We start from the raw sequence: 25,571 nt of genomic DNA on the forward strand, positions 1-25,571 counted from the left end.
TTTGAGGGTTTTCAGTCAGTTTCTGCTCTAAAACCTTCTAAAAGTGTGCACATTCCCTTAGCGAGGTTTTATTTCATAGGATGTAAGCTGGTTTTCAGTTAGCAATCATATCCTGCAAACTATCGCAGTTTATAAATGTGTGACTTAAGTGTTGTGCCACATGCGATTATCCGAGCATTGGGTCCTACTGGGAGGCAAAGTGAGACTAACTGCAATTTGTGCTGATGACCATAATCCAATCCTCTGGTGCCAGCTTTGGCCAATGCTCATGGCGGCACTGTTCTAGAGGAACTGAGGCTCTGAGGTCATCTTTTTTTTTTTTTGTTAACACGGTTGTCAGCTTATAGTATCCTCCTTACCATAAAGTGCCACCAAAGTGGCACCAAAGTCAGGCATTTCAGCACATTTGCCAAAGGTACTGAAAGAACCCGTCCTGCCCCTCTGGGTAGACTATCTTAACCTCTGCCTTTTTTTTTATTATAGTTCAAATTAAATATTTTTAAACAGAAAAAATGTAAAAAAGAGTAAATGAATAACCAGTAGGTAACCCATTTTGAATTATCACTTCAACCTTAAAGGCCATTTCCCTTGAAAAAAGTTAATTTTAATCAATAACTCTTTGAATAATAATAAGTTCCACATTTGGATGTATTCACCAAAAATGTTCCTGTGCTGGGAAACTTACAAAGATGCCCCTGCTGTGTACTGTGTAATGACTGTGTCTGACCGTGCAGGAACATGGTCTGATCATATCACAGATCCTTGGCAGGGGGGAGAAAAAACCTATACAGGGGATCACAGCTGATTCTATCTTTACGGTAAAGCATTGCTTAAAAACAGGCAGGGAAATGTTTTTGCCTCGCAAAAAGAATCAGCTGTGATCCCGTACTGTAATGTCAGTTTACGCTCTTTTGCCACTCCCACGCCCAGGAGCTGTGGTGTGATTAGACCATGTTCCTGCACGGTCAGACACAGCCATTACACAGTACACAGCAGGGGCACATTTATAAGATTATCTCAGCACAGGAACATTTTTTTTAACAAGTTGTACAATTGGATGTGTTACTGTAAGATCTATAAAATAAATTGTGCTTTGTTTGTGTGAAAAACCCTTAAAAAGGAACTTAAAGGGAACCTGTCACCCCGTTTTTTCAGATTGAGATAAAAATACTGTTAAATAGGGCCTGCGCTGTGCGTTACAATAGTGTATGTAGTATACCCTGATTCCCCACCTATGCTGCGAAATACATTACCAAAGTCGCCGTTTTCGCCTGTCAATCAGGCTGGTCAGGTCAGGTGGGCGTGGTGACATCGCTGTTTCTTCCCCAGCTTTCCATTGGTGGCATAGTGGTGTGCGCATGTCCAAGTGCCGAATCCACTGCGCGCAGGTGAAGAAAAAGCGCGCGATCTGCGCTATTACCATTGTCATCGGTGGGGGCAGCCATCTTCCTGAGGCTGCGCGTGCGCAGATGGAGTGCTCTGCTGCACGGGCTTCAGGAAAATGGCCGCGGGATGCTGCGCGTGCGCAGATGGAGATCGCGGCGGCCATTTTCCTGAAGCCGAGATGCAAACTCGGCTTTGGGAAAATGGCCGCCGCGATCTCCATCTGCAGACGCGCGGCATCCCGCGGCCATTTTCCTGAAGCCCCGTGCAGCAGAGCACTCCATCTGCGCACGTGCGGCCTCAGGAAGATGGCCGCCCCCACCGATGACAATGGTAATAGCGCAGATTGCGCGCTTTTTCTTCACCTGCGCGCAGTGGATTCGGCACTTGGACATGCGCACACCTCTACGCCACCAACGGAAAGCTGGGGAAGAAACAGCGCTGTCACCACGCCCACCTGACCTGACCAGCCTGATTGACAGGCGAAAACGGTGACTTTGGTAATGTATTTCGCAGCATAGGTGGGGAATCAGGGTACACTACATACACTATTGTAACGCACAGCGCAGGCCCTATTTAACAGTATTTTTATCTCAATCTGAAAAAACGGGGTGACAGGTCCCCTTTAAGTCCCCCATGCCTTCCAATCCAGCAGCATTGATCTGTGTGATTAAACTCCCTCCCTAACCAGCCCTGTGTAACATCATTCAGTTAAAAAATGCTTTAAAACAGCATTTCTAACCTCCACTTTCCCCATGTTAATGAGGGCTTTGACTAGTCGATGGGGCATTGGTTCTCCAGACTCGTCAGCCCTCTCTTCATGTTATCATGCCCCTGTGGCCGTGATAATATAATTTGCACAAACTGCTTCATCGCTGCTTATGCAGATCTAGAGCTTGTGCGCCGCTCATTTCGTCAGCGACACTGCATCCGTGAAGCTGGGTGTATGCTTCCTGATTTCAGAAGCACACAGTGCATTTCTGTGAGTTTAGAAAATGACTTCAGTACATGTGCAGTGCGCTCCTCTGAAGCTGAGAGGCGTACATCCGGGTTCAGAGACGCAGTGACGCTGCCGGAATGAGCGGCATGCGTGTGCAGATTTGCATGAGCTGACTATGATGGCGGCTCTTGCAAATTATGTTTCACTCCCACAGGGGCGTGATGCGTGATAACATTGAAAGAGGGATAAATAGTCTGGGGAACTAACGCCCTATCAACTAGTCACAGCCCTCGGTAGCATGGGAAAAGGGGAGCTTATAAATGCTCTTGAAAGCATTTATTTAAGTGGTTATGTTATACAGGGATAGTTAGGGAGGGAGTTTGCTGAAGGGCATGGGAGACCTTGACAGGGGTTCCCTTTAAGCTTAAAGCCACTTTATATACATACATTATTAAACCTGATATACTTTCTTTAATAATCCATGTCAGAGTGGCTGTAGTTGACGTTTTAAATTTATTTTCCTCTTAAAAAGTCTGACATCTCAGTGTCCCTCCTCTGTGCTGAAATCTCACACTGCTCAGTACAAGCTACAGCTGTTCGTCAGCTTGGGTGGGCAGAGGTTGAATACACTTGGACTCGTGAATGCTTTCACTTTCTAGCTGAACTTTTAAAATGCTCAATTTGAAAGGGTTTTCTCATTTTTGGCATGAGCGTTCTTTCTGCGTGCGGGGGATGAAGCAGTAAACAATATCAGAAATTTCTCCTTTCTTGAGAATAGAGGATTTTCAGTAAGTCAGTTGCAAAATTGCTGGTTTTTACAAGCACTTTGTGATTTTAACCATTAAGGAATGAGAAACTAATCCTTTAACGGGACTCTGTCAGCACAGAATTACTTTTTAAACCATGCACAGGTGCTTGGTGCATCATGGCGTGTCCAAATATTTAAGTGCACTATCCCTCATCCTTATCCTGGTATGCAGGGCCCCCATCTCCGTACTGTTATGCATGGCCACATTCTTATCCTGGTACGATTGACCCCCATTCCCATCCTGGTATGCATGGCCCCCAATAGAAAAACATAAAAAATACACCATTAGACTTACTTTCCTGCGCTCCCTCGCAGTGTCTTGTTCTGATGCCAGCAGCTGATTTATGCTTATAAGCAGCACATGGCAGGGACTATGTGCCTGGAAAGCAGTGAATATTCTTTGCTCTTTAATAGTGGACACACAGTGTTAGCCATAGCCGCCGGCTACTAAAGGGACTGCATTCCACGCCTTTGGGCGTGGAATGCAGTGAATATTAATTTCTCTTTAGGAGCGAGCACAGGAGTTAGCCGCAGCCACCAGCTGATGCCTCCTGTGACCCATTGCTCCGTCGCTGCTGCTCCCCCTCCTCCCCACCACAGCCAGAGTAGGTGCATCCAGATTATGAGACCCACCCCCATTTTCCTCCACATTTTTGGAGAAAAAGGTGCATCTTATAGTCCGAAAAATATGGTAGTGACATTCCTTTCAGGATTTTTGCCATTATTGTTGAATTTACCATATATACTCGAGTATAAGCCGAGATTTTCAGCCCACTTTTTTGGGCTGAAAGTCCCCCTCTCGGCTTATACTAGTCATACCCAGGGGTCAGCAGGGGAGGGGGAGCGGGGGCTGTCTAATTATACTCACCTACTCCTGGCGCAGTCCCTGCTTCTTCCAGTGCTGCAGCTTCTTCCTGTAGTGAGCGGTAACATGGTACCGCTCATTACAGTAATGAAAATGCGGCTCCACCTCCCATAGAGGTGGAGCCGCATATTCATTACTGTAATGAGCGGTAACGGTGACCGCTCACTACAGGAAGAAAATACGGCGCCAGGAGCAGGTAAGTATGACGGGGGCAGTGGGCGATACTCACCTGCTCCTCGTTCCACCGTCGGCGCCGCTGTGTCTTCCGCAGTGACGCTCAGGTCAGAGGGTGCGGTGACGTGATTAGGGCGCCGCCCTCTTCCTGAACGTCGACGCAGAGGATGGGAAGACACAGCGTCGGTCAGCAGTGGAACGGGAAAGGTGAGTATAGCAAGTACTGGGGGCCTGAGGGGTGAGTATGTAATTTTTTTTATTTTTTTAACCGTAGCAACAGCATATGGGGCAAATATCTGTATGGGGCATCTTATGTGGCCATGTGCAGCATGATATGGGGGCAAATATCTGTATGAGGCATCTTATTTGGCCATGTGCAGCATGATATGGGGGCAAATGTCTGTATGGAGCATCTTATGTGGCCATGTGCAGCATTATATGGGGGCAAATGTCTGTATGGAGCATCTTATGGGGTCATGTGCAGCATTATATGGGGCAATTATCTGTATGGAGCATCTTATGGGGCCATAATCAACATTTGTGCAGCATTATATGGGGCATATTTTAATATGGAGCATCTTATGGGGCCCATCATAAACTGTATGGAGCATTATATGGGGCTCCTGATTCAATATGGATATTCAACAACACTTAACCTACTGATGTCTCAATTACTATATATACTCGAGTATAAGCCGACCCGAGTATAAGCCGACCCCCCCTAATTTTGCCACAAAAAACTTGGAAAACTTATTGACTTGAGTATAAGCCTAGGGTAGGAAATGCAGCAGCTACCGGTGAATTTCAAAAATAAAAATAGATGCTCCATACAGTTAATTATTGCCCCATAGATGCTCCATGTAAAGCTGTGCCATATATAATGCTCTGCACCGTTGATTATTACCCCATAGATGCTCCATATAAAGCTGTCCAATATATAATGCTCTGCACCGTTCATTATGGCCCCATAGATGCTCCATAGAAAGCTGTGCCCCATATATAATGCTCTGCACTGTTGATTATTGCCCCATAGATGCTCCATAGAAAGCTGTCCAATTTATAATGCTGCTGCTGCAATAAAAAAAAAATCACATACTCACGTCTCTTGCTCAGGACGCCGACGCTTTCAATATTTACCTGCTCCTCGTGCGGCTCCGTCTCCAGCACTGACGCTCACCAGAGGGCGCGCACTGACTACGTCACCGCGCCCTCCGACCTGAGCGTCACTGCCAGAGGACGCTGGAGACAGAGCCGCACCGGAGCGAGGAGCAGGTAAATATCACGCTGTGCTCCCCCTCCCCGTATACTTACCTGCTCCTGGCGCGGTCCCTGCTTCTCCCGGCGCTGCATCTTCTTCCTGACTGTATTGAGCAGTCACAGTTACTGCTCATTTTCAGTCATGAATATGCGGCTCCACCTCTATGGAGGAAGAAGATGCAGCGCTGGAAGAAGCAGGGACTGCAGGGACCGCGCCGGAGCAGGTAAGTATAACTAGACAGCCCCCGCTCCCCCTCCCCTGCCGACCCCCGGGTATGACTCGAGTATATGCCGAGAGGGGGACTTTCAGCCCAAAAAAATGGGCTGAAAATCTTGGCTTATACTTGAGTATATACGGTAATTTTACTTTTATTGGTATCTATTTGTATTTTTGACATTTACCAGTAGCTGCTGCATTTTCCACCCTAGGCTTATACTCGAGTCATTAAGTTTTCCCAGTTTTTTGTGGCAAAATTAGGGGTTTGGCTTATACTCGAGTATATACGGTACCTTTTTTTATGTTGATCGCTAATGTATTTACCAGCTACTTTTTTTTTTTTTTTCTGCTCAGTCCATATCATTTTTAGGTTATTTTAATACGTGGTTGGTAACATTTCTCAAATTAACATGATTTAGGTTTTGTTTTCTTTGTCCTTAATTTTTTATTCTGTGTTTTAGATACAATCGTTACATAGCCTAACAAGCTTGGCTTCATTATCATGATATATAATGAACCTACCGCAGATAGTACCTGAATTTCCTTGTATTATATTTGGGTGGATCGCGCCGTCGTTGGTTTCCTTACAAATGTCAGACATTTAATAACTTGGTTTTTCAGGGACCTTCAAAAAGAGTTAGGATAAAGAACAAACCTGTTTGATGAGTGAGTCTACTTGACAAAATCCTGCAGTCCCTTTGATTTACTGGTTCAGGTGGAAGAATCCTGCATGTTATATCGTCTGTCTTCAGATATGTGCAAGCACCTGCTTTATTATTATAGAATCAGAAGGGGCAAGGTATATATGTGTACTAATGAAATATATGCGGAGTAAGGCTCCAAAGAGGTGTATTTCTGCAAATGATCCATAAGGAGATGCAAATGTTAATGTTTCGGCATCTGTTTGTTGTACTTGCATTCATCAATATTTTAATAAGGTATTTTTAATCTATGATGAGGAGCCGTGAGACCGCGAGGAAGCCATCACAAGACACTCGTGTGCTAAACATCTCCTTCTCTATCTTTTACTGCAGTTGTTAAATAAACCCTACAATGAACCTTTTTTTTTTTTAATTCTCTAAATATGTGCACGTTATGTAGTGTGTGTATTAAAATACTCCCCTACCATGGCTTTCTCTGGGATCCAGCACTATTTTGTGTCTCTTCTCAGCGATGTCACTGCTCGTCAGACTCTCCGCATCACACTGCGCTCTGCATGACCCGTAAGTGGTTTTTACAATGTAAGCCTAAGGAGGGGCAGAAAGTGGCACCATTAAGTTTACACTGTAATGGCTCATACTTATTTGTGAAAAAAACTGAAGAATGCAATCTGACAAAAGATCGGATTGTACTCTGACCAATGTTATTCAATGGGTTACATCTCATCTGCGATTTTTTTTTTCTCAGCTGAAATTGTATTGAGCAAAAAATCACAACATGCTTCGCTTTGCCGTGTATCTCGGACAAGACTCATCAAGTCAAAGGGCGGGAGCAAAAAATCGCACAGCACTCGCACCATGCAATTGTTGTCCGAATTTTACATGCCTATCTCCTATGAAAAGCTGGCAATTTATCTGTCGCGTACAGTAAAATCACATCGGGACCCGACAGGAAAGAATAGATGGATTATAAGGTGGACGCCACTCGGATGTAGGGGCTCCTCTAATAGTGTAAGTCTGCAGCCCTTCTTTTGTCCAATTACATTATGGCCCTCACTATTAGGTGTCTTTATACAAATGACTATGATAATATGAGCACTGTCTCACACTAGCCTTACCCCCTATATTGCTGTACATGCAATGTATGACTTTTTCCTAACTGCTATGTAAGGCACTGACTTACTGCACCTGCACTTTACTTAATATCACAGATATTATAACTTTTCCTCTGGTTATGCATTTTATTTATTTGTCTATGATAACTTGTACTATTTGGTATTTACTTAAACTGGTCCTCTTTCCAAAAAGGTTATTTTACCGGTTGTGCGTCCGTACTTGTATACCTATGTCTGTGTGTATTTTTAGTGGATAACTTTCATCATTGTTTTGTTACCCCTGTTAGGCTACGTTCACATTTGCGTTGTGCGGTGCTGCGTCGGCGACGCAACGCACAACACAAACCAAAACGCATGCAAAACGCATTGTTTTGTGACGCATGCGTCCTTTTTTGGCATGATTTTGGACACAAAAAAAATGCAATTTGCTGCGTCCTCTGCGCTCTGACGCGTGCGCCAAAAAAGACGCATGCGTCACAAAACGCAATGCAACGCATGTCCATGCGCCCCCATGTTAAATATAGGGACGCATGCGTCGCCGCGGCTGCGCCCGACACAGCCCGGCAGAACGCAAATGTGAACGTAGCCTTACTACCTGTTTCCAATAAAACATTTATTTTCACTACTTTGTGTTCAGTGACTGCCCTGCTTGCTTTTTCTTCTCCTCTTTTCTCATGTATTGCGCACCAACTGTCCCCCTTCACCCAATATAGTCCAGTCCTTTGGGGTCTTTTCACTGTCACAATACAGACTATATTTTCATTATTATGTATGTCCATCTATTGTTCCCAGTATTTTCCCTTGATCTACAGTATAATCTCAGATTGCATAGTGTATACACATAGAATAGATATAGATGTCTGTGACACCTACAATTTGTACAGTGCATGTGCAGCTTACTGTAAATGTATTTAATTATTAAAAGATTATTTTTCTGAAAAAAGAAATGACGTGGGCTCCCGTGTATTTTTCTTAACAAGCAGAGGGAAAGCTGGATGTTTATAGCCTGGGAATGAGGTAATACCCCGGGAGATTCCCAGGCTATTAATATCAGCTCACAGCTGTATACTTAGCCTTTACTGGCTATTAAAATGGGGGACCCCCCCAAAAAAGTGACTTGGAATCCCTCTATATTTAGCAATCTGCTAAGTCTAGGCATATCGCTTCAGGGCTGGTAGTAATAGCCTAGGAAGGGGCCATGGAGATTGCCACCCCCAGAATAAAAGCATCAGCTCTCAGGTTCCCCGAAAAAGGTGTTTCTATAAGATGTGCCACTTCTGGCACTTAGCCTTGCTCTTCCCACTTGCCCTGATGTAATGGCAAGTGGGTGATAGTTGGGGGCTTTGGTGTCACTTTTGTATTGTCAGGTGACATGAAGCCCAGAGTTTGGTAATGTAGATGCGTCAATAAGTCGCCCCCGTTACTAACCCTATAGTCATATTGTATAAAAACACACACCCAAGTTAAAGTCCTTTAATTGAAAGAATGATATAGACTCCTTTAATAAATTTAATTAAACCTTACTTGCTGCATGGCCCATTCCGGTGACGCAATTCTCCTGCAAGAGAAGTAAAATAACGAACAACAATATTCCTCAGCTGTCCACTGAGAAGATGATGATCCATCTGTCCCAGGACATGTCTTGCTCTGCTATATCTAATGGCAGGCTGCAGTGTAGCATGATGTGACCATACAGCCTGACATCCAGCAGAGACACTGAGCAGCGTCTGCTAACGCTTCTCAGTGTCTAGCCGTGAACTCCTATAACCTGTCTGATGTCACTGCGAGTGTGCGAAGGTTCTCACACTCACGATGCCGTCGGAAAGGTCCGACCTTTCACCTAACTGATGTCACCAAAATAGTTATTTAGGAAAACGTTTGATTTAGGAGTGGCTGCAATGAGACAATTTTTTTTTTTAGTGTTTAGAAATGAGCGGTGAAGCCAGTGCAACTGTAATCAGGATGATGGAAGCCTTTTTGTTCTTTGCAAGGTATCAGTTTCATTACCCCATAGAGTATGTGCACACGTTGCGGATTTCCAGCGGATCCGTAGCGATTTTTGCAGTGCAGAAATGCTGCAGATCCGCAAGTGATTTACAGTGCAATGTAAATCAATGAGAGAAAAAAAAAGCGCTGTGCTAATGGTGCGGAAAATTCTGTGTGGAAACGCTGCGATTTAGTAGCATGTCACTTCTTTTTTTTGCGGATCTGCAGCGTTTTTGTACCCATTCCATTATAGAAATCCGCAGGGGTAAAAACGCAGTAAATCCGCACAAAAAAAGCGTCAAATCCGCTCCTGCGTTTTCTGCCTAGAGATGCAGAATCCGCACCAAAAATTCCTAAGCCTAATCCGCAACGTGTGCACATAGCCTTAATGATCCTGTAAGTGAAAAGCACCTGAAGAATCTCCTGATTGCACAATATACGGTACAGTTTGTAGGGCGAGCAATGAAATATTAAAATTCATAAGAACTGATGATTTCTGGCGTTGCTTGCAAAAGAGCCGACGAGATGCAATGCAAAAATTTTAGAAAATCTAAATTTCATTCTCTGTTCACAAATACAAAGTTAATAAATTGAAGGTCATAAAAAGATCACTCCAAAAAAGATCACTTTAAGCAGCAGAAGTCAGAAATCCTAGCCTTGGCAATGTTCAGCTCAGCTATGTGTTGTCTTTTCCTACCAAGTATGGAAAATATATTGGCAAAGTTATGACCTTATAATTGTGAAATGCAGTACATGCAATAATAGGCCATGTACAGATATTGAAAAATAAATTTTACACTTTCTGTGATTATGCCAAGGTTCAGGACGTCCAGCCTCTGATTTTACTTAAGTCTGGCATTTCTTCAGTAGATATTATCATTATCGGGTCAATAAAACCATAGGATGGTTCCCCCACAGGTGAGCTGTTTGCAACCCTCACAATGGTCAGATGTACACAGTGTGCAGAGCATAGATTCATACATTGTGTATGTGCCATTATGTGTCTTACATCTTAGTTCTTATTGAACTGAATATGACCCGATAACTTCCTCTGCACCATTACTGTTCACTTTTCAATTTATATTGAAAATTTGTGAACTCATGCTGGTTTCACACTTGTGTATAGGGCAGAGCTGCGGAGGGCACAATTTTTTTTATTTATAAAAAAGAGTGGAAAGCAGCACAGCCCGATAACGAGGTCACACGTGGAGTCACAAATGGAACCACCGAACTCAGCGTCTTCAGTGAGGTGCTCACGTCTAAAGTGCAACAAACATGTAGACAGCCGTTTCACCCGTGGACCCGTAGAAGCGCCGGTGTTGGCGTGAAACGGCTGTTGTCTTCTCCCCGCTCACCTCCCCTGGTTTATGTCTCCCCCGTGCCGTGAAGACGGTCTCACTATTGCTTGAATAAAAGGAAAAGTCCGCTTCACAGGATTGGTGAGTGTTGCCGCGTCTCTTTTTTATTTTTCTGTCTACATTTTTTTTATTTTTTTTATTATTTTTAACCTGGGTTGTGTACGCGTTTTTGCATGCTCCGTTTCAAAAGACGGCATTCGTCGCTAGGTTCCTGCTTTTGACAGTGAGAGACGGCTGAGCGGTTTTCCGATGTGCTGAAAAAACGTTCCTCTGTGCGTTGTCTCCGCCCAACGGACAGCAATTTTACAACGGATCCAGCGCATGACGGATGAAACAGAAGGCTATCCGTCACAATCCGTTGCTAATACAAGTCTATGAGAAAAAACGGATCCAGCAGAAACATTTGCTGGATCTGTTTTTTTCACAAACCAATGCATTGTGATGGAAAAAGAAAGATGGAAGTGTGAAAGAGGCCTAAGCCACATTCACACATCCATGTTTTATGGCCCGCGATTCATGGACTGGACACTGCTTTCCCAAGTCGAACTCAACAGCCTCAAAGGCAAAAACGTTGCCATGAAATTTGGGTCAGTAGACCTTCGGCCAGCCCATGCACCGCGGTTTGTACTCGTGATGTGCTAATTTCGACCTTACTTAGAATATAAAGCAAATAATAATCACTACTTTAACATTAAAATGAGTAAAAAAATGTTCCTCTGGGTTGGACCATAATGCTGATCCCCCCCTTTTTGAAGAATTTGTGGAATCATTTAGATCAGACTTGGCTTCCTGAAACATCCCAAAAAGTAACTGTGTGTAGGAGACATATTGGAAAAAAAACTTTACTTCCTTTTAGGTTTATTTTGCTTCTTGCCATTGTTTCATTGTGGTCGATATTACCTTATCTAGCTCGAAAGTCAATTTGCTAAAAAGTGTTGTTGTTCCCTGGTTCCTGACACAACATTAAACATGCCTTGCCCAATGCATTAACAAAGCAATGAAGTTAAAGTAGTTTTTCAAAGTGACAGCCAGAATCTTCCCTGGGATAGTGGAGAGAATAGCACTATTGTTTCTCCTAAAAATCAGCAATTTTGGCTTATTACAGCTTATCTGCCTCTGTGACACAATGGGGCACGTCTATCAATGTATTGTAATTAGAAAACTGGCACTGGTAGAAAGCGGCATACTTGTATAACAGCTGTGCTTATATCACCTAAAACACTTCTCAATTTTTATTTTTGTGTGCATACCTTGAACAGACAATTGCAGACATCATTCCGATCAAGGCAGGCGCTACACAACGACAATTGTAAGGTGACCTTGATGTTTCCATAGGCAAAAAGGTCAGACTCTGTTGCATTGCTGTAATCTTATCAATTCTGTAAATTTGGAAATGTCCTCACGTGTTTGTGGTAGTTGTGGCAGTATACTAGATTTTGACTGCACATGGAACTTGTACAGTGACACAATGGTTCCATACTGTCACATACCACACAATCGCTTATTAGAGAGATGCATACATAAGTCAGACTCATCATCTAAAGCCGGGGTCCCCGACCTGTAGCTCGTAAGCTACATATGGCTCTCAAGCCTGAGATTTGTGGCGCGCCAGCTTGGTGCGTCAGCAACCAGCAACTAAGAACGGTTCTTCAGATGTTGACTTTTATCAGTAGACAACCACAGAAGAGAAGATCTGGATGTGCATACACACGAGGAGGGTGAGGGGAAAGACATACATAGAGGATGATGGTGTGTGAGAGGGAAGCTTGAAGAATACCAAATGAGGTAAACGTGGGAACCCTTGAATGTAATTCTGCCTACATGGACACAAGGTCTCCGTTTACTTTCTGTGGGGAAGGTTTGTTTGTCATCATAGCTGTAATAGTGGTCTCTGAGTGTCACTACTGTGGGTTTGCTAGCCTCAATGTGGCTCACCATGAATTCTTATGTAGCTTGTCATGCGCCTCTTTCCATGACCTATAGCTAGCATCTGGTGGTTGCTGAACTCACACCTAGCTTACTGATTAAAATGATTCTACTCATATGCTTTCCTCAACATTTAATTTGCACAGCCAAGAAGAAACAGTTGTGGAATTATATTGAAATGACAAGCTCGTTAGAAAATATCATTATAGGCAAATCACACAATAATGGAAATAAAATATTCAAAACATCTCGATTTATTCAGCGTAGAGGGTTAGCGTCATGCACAGAAATCACCACAATTACATGCCATTGCAGCTATCTATTAGGCTATTACTGGTGTTTTGAGGCTTTTTCTGCCACGTTGCTTGAAAATAATCAATAGCCGCTGCTGGCAGTTTCCTTTGCAGTTAATGACTAATGTCCCAGATGTGCTAGCGCTATCTGATAGTTTGTGTAGATACTGTTTGATGTCCTCTGCTTTGTATGTGACCTTTTAATTTCACTTGCACTACAGAATGGTTCACTCCATGCCATTTTCCAAACCTGATAAGTGGCGCTCATACTCATGGTAACACAAAATCCATTATTAACAAAGTACACAGGACACCAATGTATGGAGAATAGTGGCAGTGGTGTTTATTTAGGGTTACTGAAATTACCATAATAACATTTTAAATAAATTAACCATAACCCCAATAAATTCCAAATATAAAATACTCCAATCCACTCAGAAAATACTTTGCGATTTTTTTTTTTTTTTTTTTTTTTTTTTTTCCCTCAAATAAAAAAAGGGGGTGGGGGGTGGGATCTTCAATCTTCTGACAGAATGTGAAGGATAACTGATATCGTGTAGTTTTATACACCTCTCCTTCCCACCTATTCTTCAAATTGTCCAATACAAAGCCTGAAAAAGGGCGCCAAGTACAACCAGACAGGACAGAACCTGCTTATGGAGAATACCACAGCTTACTGTAAATGATCTTTTAACCTTTAATAAACAGATTTCACCTCAGAATTATGGACCCATACAAACAGTAGACTCATATAACTTATAAGGGTCTGTGTTACCATGAGACCCACCCTTACATTTGCGCTTCAAGTGGGGGACTACCAATACTGAATATTTCTAGTTGTTTTTAACTATTTTTTTCATAATTTGCATATCATTAACTTGTCTATCCATCTTGTCATTTCCTTAAATACATGGCTTTTTCATTTTGATGTTGCAATTTCACTGTTCCTCCACCTTTTGTATGCAGCTACATTGGTGTAGGAAAGCATGTAGTCAGGTCGTAAAGTGCACATTAGTATTTAATTTTAATATTTTTGGAATAATAGATGTCTTTTGCATTTTTTTTTCTGCAATTCCACCGCACTTGGACTTTTTTTCCTTATTTTTCTCAACAGTTGTCATTCAAAATTACAACTCTTATCTCAAAAAAAAATCTCTTAAATGGCTATTTCGATGGAAGAATAAAAAAGTTATGGCTTTTGGAACAAATAGGGGTGGGGTAAACAAATGCATAAAGAAAATCAAAACATCTTGGGTCCTTAATGGGGTTGTCAACTTCTCAGACAAACTCTTCTGAATCCTTCTGTTTTCCCCCCAGTAAAATAATAACGTCATTACTCACATCAGGTGCCGGCGTTGTTAGTGGTGTTGGCACTGGCTCTCCTGGGACTGGCTTCACTCTCCTCGCCCATGGTCGTTAGCAACATCCCAAGGAAGTGTGAGCTATGGCATTTGTCACTTCCTCCGGATGTCTTGATTTGTCCGAAGAAAGGTAGAGTGAAGTTGGCACTGACTGGCTGTAGGGATCGTGTGAAATAACAATTTAGCCTGAGCTCTTGGAAAGCAAGTGTGACGTCGTTGCAATGGCTCCGACACCATAGTGTTGGTGATATTATTTTACTGGGGGTTATCATAGGAATTCAGAAGGGATTTTCCGAGCAGTGGACAAACCCCTTTAACCCATTACTTGCCAAATTAGAAATTTTTCATTTTACGGATTTTTCAGAAAAGGGCGTCCCAATATTCAATTAAAAATGACAATGACATGATTTCCTATTTTGAAAACATTCATTTTACAAACACAACACAAAAAATTGGACCTACCGTATATACTCGAGTATAAGCCGAGATTTTCAGCCCAAATTTTTGGGCTGAAAGTGCCCCTCTCGGCTTATACTCGAGTCAAGGTGGGTGGCAGGGTCGGCGGGTGAGGGGGTGAGGGCGCTGAGGTATACTTGCCTAGTCCCAGCGATCCTGACGCTCCCCCTGCCGTCCCACGGGTCTTCTGTGCTGCAGCTCTTCCCCTCTTCAGCGGTCACGTGGGACCGCTCATTAGAGAAATGAATAGGCGGCTCCACCTCCCATAGGGGTGGAGCTGCCTATTCATTTCTCTAATCAGCGGTAACGGTGACCGCTGATAGCGAAAGAAGCTGCGGCACCCGGAGACCGTGGGACAGGCAGAGGGAGCCGGACGTCAAGACCAGGTAAATATGTCATATTTACCTGTCCTCGTTCCAGCCCCCGGGCGCCGCTCCATCTTCCCGTCGTCGCTCCGCTCCGCTCTGACTGTTCAGGTCAGAGGGCGCGATGATGCATATAGTGTGCGCGGCGCCCTCTGCCTGATCAGTCAGTGCGGAGACGCTGGGACCGGACGCCGGGAGCTGCAATCAAGAGAGGTGAGTATGGCTTTTTTTTTTTTATTGCAGCAGCTGCACAGATTTATGTGGAGCATCTCTGGGGCAGTATGAACGGAGCAGAGCACTATATGGGGCACTACTATGGGACAATATGAACGGTGCAGAGCACTATATGGGGCACTACTATGGGACAATATGAACGGCGCAGAGCACTATATGGGGCACTACTATGGGACAATATGAACGGTGCAGAGCACTGTATGGGGCACAGATATGGGGCAGTATGAACGGTGCAGAGCACTATATGGGGCACAGATATGGGGCAGTATGAACGGTGCAGAGCATACAGGGCACAGATATGTGGAAATATGAACGGTGCAGAGCACTATATGGCAGAGCTATGGGGAAATATGAACGGTGCAGAGCACTATATGGCAGAGCTATGGGGAAATATGAACGGTGCAGAGCACTATATGGCACAGCTATGGGGAAATATGAACGGTGCAGAGCACTATATGGCAGAGCTATGGGGAAATATGAACGGTGCAGAGCACTATATGGCACAGCTATGGGGCAATAATGAACGGTGCAGAGCACTATATGGCACAGCTATGGGGAAATAATGAACGGTGCAGAGCACTATATGGCACAGCTATGGGGCAATAATGAACGGTGCAGAGCACTATATGGGGCACAGCTATGGGGAAATAATGAACGGTGCAGAGCACTATATGGCACAGCTATGGGGAAATAATGATCTATTTTTATTTTTGAAATTCACCGGTAAATGCTGCATTTCCACCCTAGGCTTATTCTCGAGTCAATAGGTTTTCTCAGTTTTTTGTGGCAAAATTAGGGGGGTCGGCTTATACTCGGGTCGGCTTATACTCGAGTATATACGGTAATTATAAAAATTAAAATCTTAGTTGCTAGAAGGAAAAGATTAGGCGTCCTCAAAAAAGGACATTGCTAGATAATGGGTTAAGAGGTTAAAGTGTTTATCTGCTCTGCTTTACAAAACTTCTTTCCTTTTTTTTTTTTTTTTTTTTGCAATAGAGGGCCACAGTCCATTGGATCATTTAGTAGGGATTAACCCTTCCACCACTGCCTATAGAACTTTGGCATCACACAGATTTCAGAATATTTAAGGTAGTACTGCAGTCGGGTTTCTTCTTTTGTACATGAGGTACATTTGATCTATACATTTTACAAAGTTTTTTTGTACTGTCCATCTCCATAGCTTTGTATTTATCATTCTGCCTGAAGTTTCCGACATTCTCCACTGTTTAGAAAAATCTCTTCCGCTTCTGTAAAACTATGTCAGTAACATGCCGTTTTTCAGTTCTACACTTGATTTTCCAGGGCTCGTGATTTTGGTATTGTGCTTTAAAAATATCTACACAGAAGTGAAGAGCGATTCTGCAACGGTTATAATTATTTTTTACTGCTGTAATTTCAGATGTCAGTTCTCATTGAAAAAAAGGAACATATTCAAGCTCTAGCTGACAGTGTGCTGGGGATTACATTGGGTTTTCTTATAATATCTCAATTAGGCAATTATTGTAATGGTTCTGTTTCAAAACAGGTAATTCGTAGAGGATTCGAATACTTGAAATGTTGCACTGATGTTCTGCTAACTGAGTTTCCCCAATGAAGTAGAGTTGAACTCATCTTGTTTTGATGGTCTACATAATATTATCTTAAAGGGATTGGCCATGATTTTTTTTTTTGCAGGGTGCTTCTAGCCTCACATCTGCCGATCCGCTGTTACCCGCGCAATTTGCTGCCTGAAGTTCTTGGATGTTGCCGTAAAACAGCAGCTCCGTCTTTTCTGTAGTGGTTGCGTCGGTTACTGCAGATCTACATCCGAAAACTAATAGAGTGTCGATCTGTAGTAGCCAGCCATGGCCACTGTATTTTTGGTGTAGCTGCGGTGAAAAGATGGCATCCGAGTACTTGTCTGCACCCATAACAGCTGATCGGCATGAGTGCAGTTTGTTGCACCCCCATTGATAAGATGTTGATGGCTAATCATTAGGATAGTCTATCAATAAAAAAAAAATGTAGTAGCCAAATCCTTTAAGATTGAATTCAGATGGTCATCATAAATATCGGGATAGTCACCAGGTAAATTCCAGACTGACTTTCTTGGCCCCAGGGGGTGTACAGACACTGAAAAGGGCCCCTGTGCAAGCATAGAATATAGGATGTCTGCAGTCCAATAGTCACCCTTTTATGTGTGCTATTTTGCTACAGAAGTGACCCCCTTACCTCTTGGACCACTATTGCATTATTTGCATTAATGGTATGTCCAGCCCCTATGGCTCCATGTGTTGAAGCTGCCTTCTTTTGCATGCACTATTTTCGTTCATAAGTGACCAGAATTATGTATGCTGCAACTTTATGCACATTTACGCTTTTTAATACCTTTGTCTGAATGAGCCTTGAAGTATGTCCATAGAAAAAATGGTATTGGGGACTTAGTGTGGTAGGACATCCATTTGACTCAGTAAATGTATCATTTTTACCTGTATTAGGCCACGCTTACACATCCGGTATTTGGTCAGTATTTTAGATCCGTATTTGTAAGGAAAAATCAGCAGAAAAGTATAAGGCCAGGTGCCCACAATCCAGAACTAGCAGCGCTTTGGACACCATGTATGTTCACTGCATCCATAGCGCTGCCGTCCATTGATCGCAGGTAAATCCGCATGTGTTCACTGAACCGTGCAGATTTACCGCGTTCAATACATTTCTATTGATGTCATTTCTGTTGCGGAGACTAGCATCTCTGCAAGAGAAATTGACATGCTACGGTCTGGAAAGACGCACCACATGTCAGTGTCCGCTGGTGATCCCATTCACTATTCTGTAACATCTGGCTGCTGCGGGTTTGACGCTACATAAATGCGCAGCGTCAGACCTGCAGCAACTCCGGATCGCGGACACATACTCTAATAGAAACACGTCCCTTAAAAAAAAAATAAATAAACCTTCTAACACCCTTATAAAGTAAAAAAAAAGTTTGAAAAGTAATGCTGAAATGAAGTAGACATAAAAGACATTTTATTAAGTTTTTGCTGTTGTATCTAAGTTTAAAGGCATAAAAATGTAAAGTTTGAAACTTTGCTAATTTTTATTTTTAAAATTTTCACCAAATTTCCAATATTTTTATAAAAAAAAAGGTAAAATGGAGCGACCTTAAAAAGAAAACATTCTCAGAATCAATTGGATATGTAAAAGCATTACAGTTATCACCACATAAAGTAATAAGGTAATAAGTTAGAATTGAAAAATGGGGCTAATGCCAAAATTGACCCCATCAAATAAAAATATGAAATTCAATCATGTTGAACTGTACAGAATAATTATATACATACATGATATGACCTACTAACAGCTAAATCTAATGGTCACTACTCCATGCTAATTCTCTTGGATCTCTCCGCAGCTTTCGATACTGTGGATCATCAGCTCCTCCTCACTATGCTCCGCTCCATCGGCCTCAAGGACACCGTTCTCTCCTGGTTCTCCTCCTATCTCTCTGACCGATCCTTCACTGTATGTTTTGCTGGTTCCTCCTCCTCTCACCTTCCCCTTACTGTTGGGGTTCCTCAAGGATCAGTCCTAGGCCCCCTCCTCTTCTCGTTGTATACTGCCCCTATTGGACAAACAATCAGTAGATTTGGTTTCCAGTACCATCTCTATGCTGACGACACCCAATTATACACTTCTTCTCCTGATATCACACCGACCTTTTTAGAAAACACCAGTGATTGTCTTACCGCTGTCTCTAACATCATGTCCTCCCTCTATCTGAAACTAAACCTGTCAAAAACTGAACTCCTCGTGTTCTCTCCCTCTACTAACCTACCTTTGCCTGACATTGCCATCTCCGTGTGCGGTTCCACCATTACTCCAAAGCAACATGCCCGCTGCCTTGGGGTCATCCTTGATTCTGACCTTTCATTCACCCCCCACATCCGATCACTGGCTCGCTCTTCTTATCTGCATCTCAAAAACATTTCTAGAATTCGCCCTTTTCTTACTTTCGACTCTGCAAAAACTCTTACTGTTTCACTTATTCATTCTCGTCTGGACTATTGTAACTCTCTACTAATCGGCCTCCCTCTTACCAAAATTTCCCCGCTCCAATCTGTCCTGAATGCTGCTGCCAGGATCATATTCCTCACCAACCGTTACACCGATGCCTCTACCTTGTGCCAGTCATTACACTGGCTACCCATCCACTCCAGAATCCAGTACAAAACTACTACCCTCATCCACAAAGCACTCCATGGCTCAGCACCACCCTACATCTCCTCTCTAGTCTCTGTCTACCACCCTACCCGTGCCCCCCGCTCCGCTAATGATCTCAGGTTAGCATCCTCAATAATCAGAACCTCCCACTCCCGTCTCCAAGACTTTACACGTGCTGCGCCGATTCTTTGGAATGCACTACCTAGGTTAATACGATTAATCCCCAATCCCCACAGTTTTAAGCGTACCCTAAAAACTCATTTGTTCAGACTGGCCTACCGCCTCAATGCATTAACCTAACTATCCCTGTGTGGCCTATTTATAAAAAAAAAAAAAACTATCAGGTTCCTCGCATCATGTTCTCATTCACTTTATGCAGTTAATAGCCCACTGTGTCTGTACTGCTACATACTTAGGCAGTTAACTGGTTCATGCAGCTTTACATGAACACCCGAGCCTTACACTATGGCCGGTCCGAATAACTAAAGCAATTGTTACCATCCACCTCTCGTGTCTCCCCTTTTCCTCATAGTTTGTAAGCTTGCGAGCAGGGCCCTCACTCCTCCTGGTATCTGTTTTGAACTGTATTTCTGTTATGCTGTAATGTCTATTGTCTGTGCAAGTCCCCTCTATAATTTGTAAAGCGCTGCGGAATATGTTGGCGCTATATAAATAAAAATTATTATTATTACATACATACATACATACATACATACATACATACATACATACATACCTACCTCTTGATTGGTGCACAGTATATTGATCTTTTCTCCAGGACGAAAACTGTGATTAGTTTTACTTTCTTTTCTTCTGAAGACATTGAGAAAGCTTTTAAAACCTGATGTGACAATGCTGCCCTGGAAAATCTATCATGCCCAATCATGTGGATAATGCAATATCTCCTGTGCTTGGCAGGGTGAATCATGGAGGTGTTAACTATTCAACATCCTCCTGCCGCCACTTCAGCAGAAAGGAGCCGCCTGTGTATTTTTTTTTTATTTCCTGTTTTTTGTTATAGCGTTCAGAAATATTCACAGGAAAAAAAGCATTTCAGTACGCTGCGCATCATCATAATCTGCAGTGGGATACTTTACAAGTGAACATTGCATTGTTTGGATATATGAGTTTCTTCAGGATCAAAATGACAAATTTCATTGCTTCGTGGAGCTCAGATACAGTGGAAATAATCGATCCAGAGGGGCTACTGAGAAGCTCCGCGTGACAGGCCAAACAGTGATTAATAGACAGCTTTCAGGGGTTTCTCTATTCCCAATATCCTTTCCTTCTCCCGGCTGGATGTTCTAAATTCTTATTTTGCAAAGTTACATTCCGCAGACACCATCTACGTAGTGTGGATATTACTTGTCAGCTTAAATCCTTGATAGTATGTAGCAAAAAAATAAAATAAATGAAACTACAACAGTATAATTACAATATATTATGCAACAATATTGTTGTAATAACCTTCCACAAATGACTATAAAATACTTTCCCACTCTGTATAGTTCTGGATTAATGTTATATTATGTCCTTAAGAAAATTGCATAATATACAGTATATCTATTTCCATAATTTGTTTTCAGTTTTTCCTTTATATATGTGGATGTCTGGGGAAAACTGGGTAAAGCGTAATATGGCGACTTTTAGGGTTTCTTATAGAATTGCCACCTTGCATTCGAGAATGGGTTGGTAATATAGTTAGGAAGTGAGAGTGTAATGAATCCCTCCATGCTGACCCTATTTTCACATACCCACCCTGAGCACGCGACTTGGGGTTGCGCCTGCAAGGGTTAATCTATCTCCCCTCTCTGTCCAGCATTCAACCTCTGTCCTATGCTGTAATGAGAGCATAAATCACACAGCCGTTCATACACTCTGCCACCACTCACCAAACACACGGGCAATGAATCCTGGAAATATTGCTACTACTGTCTGCCAATCATAAGGCTCACACACCTTAGGCTATGGATTCTTTAGAACAGGGGTCCCCAACTCCAGTCCTCAAGGCCCACCAACAGGTCATGTTTTCAGGATTTCCTTTGCATTGCACAGGTGATGCAATTATTACCTAGGCAAGACTAAAGAAACCCTGAAAATATGACATGTTGGTGGGCCTTGAGGACTGGAGTTGGGGACCCCTGCTTTAGAACATACATGGTTCAACTTATTTAAAGTTTTATGCTTTAATACAAAAGGTACAGTGCTTACAAATAGAATATAAAAATATGGTAATAAAGGCATACAGATGCAAAACAGTTATAAAATAAACAGGAGAAATCTTACAGAAATGGCTAAGTTGTAGTCTGCTTCTGCTCCTGGAGCGGGGGGGGGGGGGGGTGAATATGGACTGGATCACATCAGCTAGGCTGCCCCTCAATCTGTGAACAACTTTGTACATATACAAGCCTAATTTATAGAGTTACTCTGGAGGTCAAAATTCTAGACCAGCCTCTCATCTTAATATTATAATTGCTTGTTTTTGATTGGGCCTCGGCCACTCCCCCAATGAATATATTATTTTCCTCTAAACACTGTTTGCCTAAAGGTTCTCATGGATAGAGTGTGTCAGGCTGTAATTGACATCTCTCTTCAAAAGAGCTGAAGGTGTGAAGCGCTTCCTCTCCTTCCTGGTTCTTAGGAGGCCCCCTGGCGAGAGTGAAGACAGGAGACCACTTTCTCAGGATAATACATATTCACACCTTGGTGAGACCTGCAGCCATCAGGACAGATGTTAAATTACTGCTGGTTACACATATAAAACTATACATATTTCACTACCGAGAGTATTCAGGAGTCTTGTAAAGACTATTGACAACCCCTGAGGAAGCAATAATGGCAGCTGTGGTGGAACTAGGAACTGGCCCACTAATTTCAGATTGATATGTTCACACTGAGGTTTTTTTTTTTTTTTTAGCAGAAAACTGATGCCATCCGTGTGCTGTACGTGTTTAACATTGCAAAGTATAGACTTGTTTTGGCCTGTGTCATCCGTGTTGTTGGAAAAAAATGGACATGGCATCTGCCCATTTCCAATGTTTCTATGGTATGTCCAGGCCTTCAAAATTCTCATGGACCTCGGGCCTATATAAAAAAAGGTTATGGTCTTTAAAAAAAATTACTTTTCCAGTTTTAGAAAACTCATACTCTTCTGCCATTAACTAAAACAAGCAAACTGTGCTTTACTTCTCCCTCCCCAAGTTCGGCGCAGTTTCCACCGCAACTCACGGCAGTCTCCACCGCAACTCACGGTGTCCGTTAATGACTGCAAAGTGAACGTCACATCAACAGCACTGCAGCCCATAACTGAGCTCAGTGCTTCTGCCCAAGTTGACTTCATGAGTTGAAGCTGCTGAGCTCAGTGACCCACTGTAGCATTATCAACAATAGACTTCGGGAGCGCAGTTTGTTTGTTTTTGTTTTTTCAAAATAAACTGCAGCCGGTGTGACTTGAATAAGATTAGAAAAGTATTGCAACATTTCTCCACGTGCAATGCCACCCTGCTAATTGGTGGTGTGCTGTACTGCAGCTTAGTCCTGATGAAACTGTGCACACATGTGACACGTCTATTCCAGGACCACTGCTTAGTGGTTCCGCCAGCCCTGCAGTATTAGGACTGGAGAAATGGGGAATCGGGGAGGTGGGTATTGTTGCTTTTATGGGGGTTTGTTTTTTGTTTGTTTTTATTTAACTTATTCTGAAACTTTGGTAAAAAAAAAAATTACTATCTGGAAACCCCTCAAATGTGAACTGTATTTTCAGCAAAATTTCCGTAAATCAATAGGACATGCGTATGTAAGAAATTTTGTAATATAGAGGCAGAGAAATCTGCTTCATTATATGCTTATGAGCTACTTCTTCCTCTGTTGGAGTGAGCCGTATAATTTGAAAATGTACAGGGTTCAACGCAGAAAGCTCCTTCTGAGCATTTAAGCAAGTGTTTAACCTCACTCTGGAGCTTGATTCAAATCCACACAGCTTAGTACTGCTGAATAATTTTATCCAAGATAATGCTGTTTATGCCTGTGCTAAAAAGGAATGAAGACCAGAAATAGCTCTGCGTCCTGTGATCCGTATGTGAGAAATCCTATCAGATAGTTTCCTCCCATCAGCTTAGCGTCAATTGCAAATTAAGATGAAAAAGTCTGCAGAGGGGGGAAAGATGTGAAAATGCGGGATGCACGTCTTATAATGACCAGAAGTAGTGTTATGTACACAGATAACTTATTCTGAAAAGTTACTTAAAAGTACAGCCACCCTTTAAGGCTGCCTGCTTTGAAATATAAAAAATGTGACCCTTAAATGAAGAGTTGTGACAATTGCCGCTTTCCACAGATATTGATGCCATTAAAGATGCAAATGCCGTCCAGTAGACACATTAGTGTTAAACTTTCCATCTGTTTCATTTGAAGCTGACTGACCTGTGTTCTTTCTCCATAATTCCATTTTGTAAAGAGTCACAGGAGTAGACCAGATATGTCTGTCAAGCTGACAATAGAGAACAGCTCGTTCTGTGTTGATGTTTTATTACTTTCCCTGCCCTCGTCAGATGGCAAGGCTACATCTACATTATGTGCAGGCACTGTCTTTTATTATCCATTTACAAACTCTAAAAACCTCGCCTCCGGTTTGCCAGTAAACAAATATTATTTTTCAAATCGAATGAAAGGTATTACCTGCTACTTTGACCCAAATGTAATTTTAATTTTTGGTCAACCAATGTCCTCTCCCGTGAGATTAACCTGATGTTTTCATTTCAACACAGGAGCAAACTCTCGCTCTTCGTAAAGAAGGGATTGGAGTAGTTTTGGATTCCGAGCTGCCTCATCTCATTGGCATTGATGATGATCTTCTGAGCACCGGCATTATATTGTATCACTTGAAGGTAAGAATTGCTGTGCTCTTTCTTGCTAAGCTGTCGTCTTTTTAATCTTTTTGCATTGCACACCAGCTGATCTCACTTTAATCTAAATGCCATGCACAATAAATGTCAGCAAATGGAATTTTTCTTCATTTTGGCTCCACAGATGCAAAGTCACATTTTGTTTTAATACTACTTTTAACATGTTATTAGCTGAAGAAACTTTGACTCAGACCATTTGTAGGCTCGCAGGCTTACCTGGAGATTTCAGAAGGCTGCCATTGATTCCGAGAAATAGGCAAACTCTTCCGGGATATTATCCCTTTTTTCCTGAGACTCCTTGATGTCCTTTACGGTTTACAGTTTCATATCGAAAAGTGTGTATACATACAGATTCACATTGATGTAGGAGACCCTAACCAAATGAAAGGCCTGCTACATAACCAAGTCTAAAAAAGAGGCCACCTATGTAGTTGACAGTTTAATTTCAGTAATTTTATTCTAATTTCAATAAACCTTACATAAGTAAAGCAAAAATAACAATCTTTGTAATACATATTATCAAGACATTGTGCTTTTTTTTTCCTTCACTTATGAGCCACTCCTTCTTATCCTCCCTGCCTCCTGAACTTAACATCCACTTTGAAAAGACAGATCAAATTTAGTCTTGACAAAAAGCAAGATGGACCGCCACTTCACTGAGGTTTCCGACCATATCTCCTATTAAAGTCTATTGCATGACCGAGAGAAGCAACAGCACAGCAATAGACTAGGTAGACATGGGCAGACTATACTGCACCTTGGGGGGAAAAAAAACTTTCTCTTAACTTATTCTGAACACTGAACACTTATTCTGAAACTTCCTTGTTTCTGGTGGGGGGAGGTAGGTAGGGTTGGCCCTCCTTTTTTAGTGACCGTTCTGCTTTAGTAGCTTTGTCCTGCTGAGCTTTTACTAAGTAACTGACACAAGAACAGTCTGTTATTGCTTATTCTAAACTTTGTTTTTACTATTCTTACATATAGTGATAACTGGGCCTTTGAACATGCCAAATAAATAAATAATAATCCAATGGCTTGGGAAAGTGAGAACAGTGATTAGAATAACTGCTCTG

General features: G+C 42.4%; 1 protein-coding gene across 5 annotated transcripts in view; it reads left to right on the forward strand.

Annotated features, from left to right (window-relative positions):
* Positions 1-25,571, forward strand: part of KIF16B (kinesin family member 16B) — a 414,534-nt gene that overhangs the window by 128,659 nt on the left and 260,304 nt on the right. For all 5 annotated transcript variants that reach the window (XM_069768754.1, XM_069768753.1, XM_069768750.1 and 2 more), the window contains exon 13: positions 24,364-24,483. In XM_069768754.1, coding sequence (XP_069624855.1) covers positions 24,364-24,483 — 120 coding nt within the window. The remainder of the gene's footprint in view (positions 1-24,363; positions 24,484-25,571) is intronic.

The sequence above is a fragment of the Ranitomeya imitator genome, chromosome 5, assembly GCF_032444005.1.
Source record: "Ranitomeya imitator isolate aRanImi1 chromosome 5, aRanImi1.pri, whole genome shotgun sequence".
NCBI classification, from domain to species: Eukaryota; Metazoa; Chordata; class Amphibia; order Anura; family Dendrobatidae; genus Ranitomeya; species Ranitomeya imitator.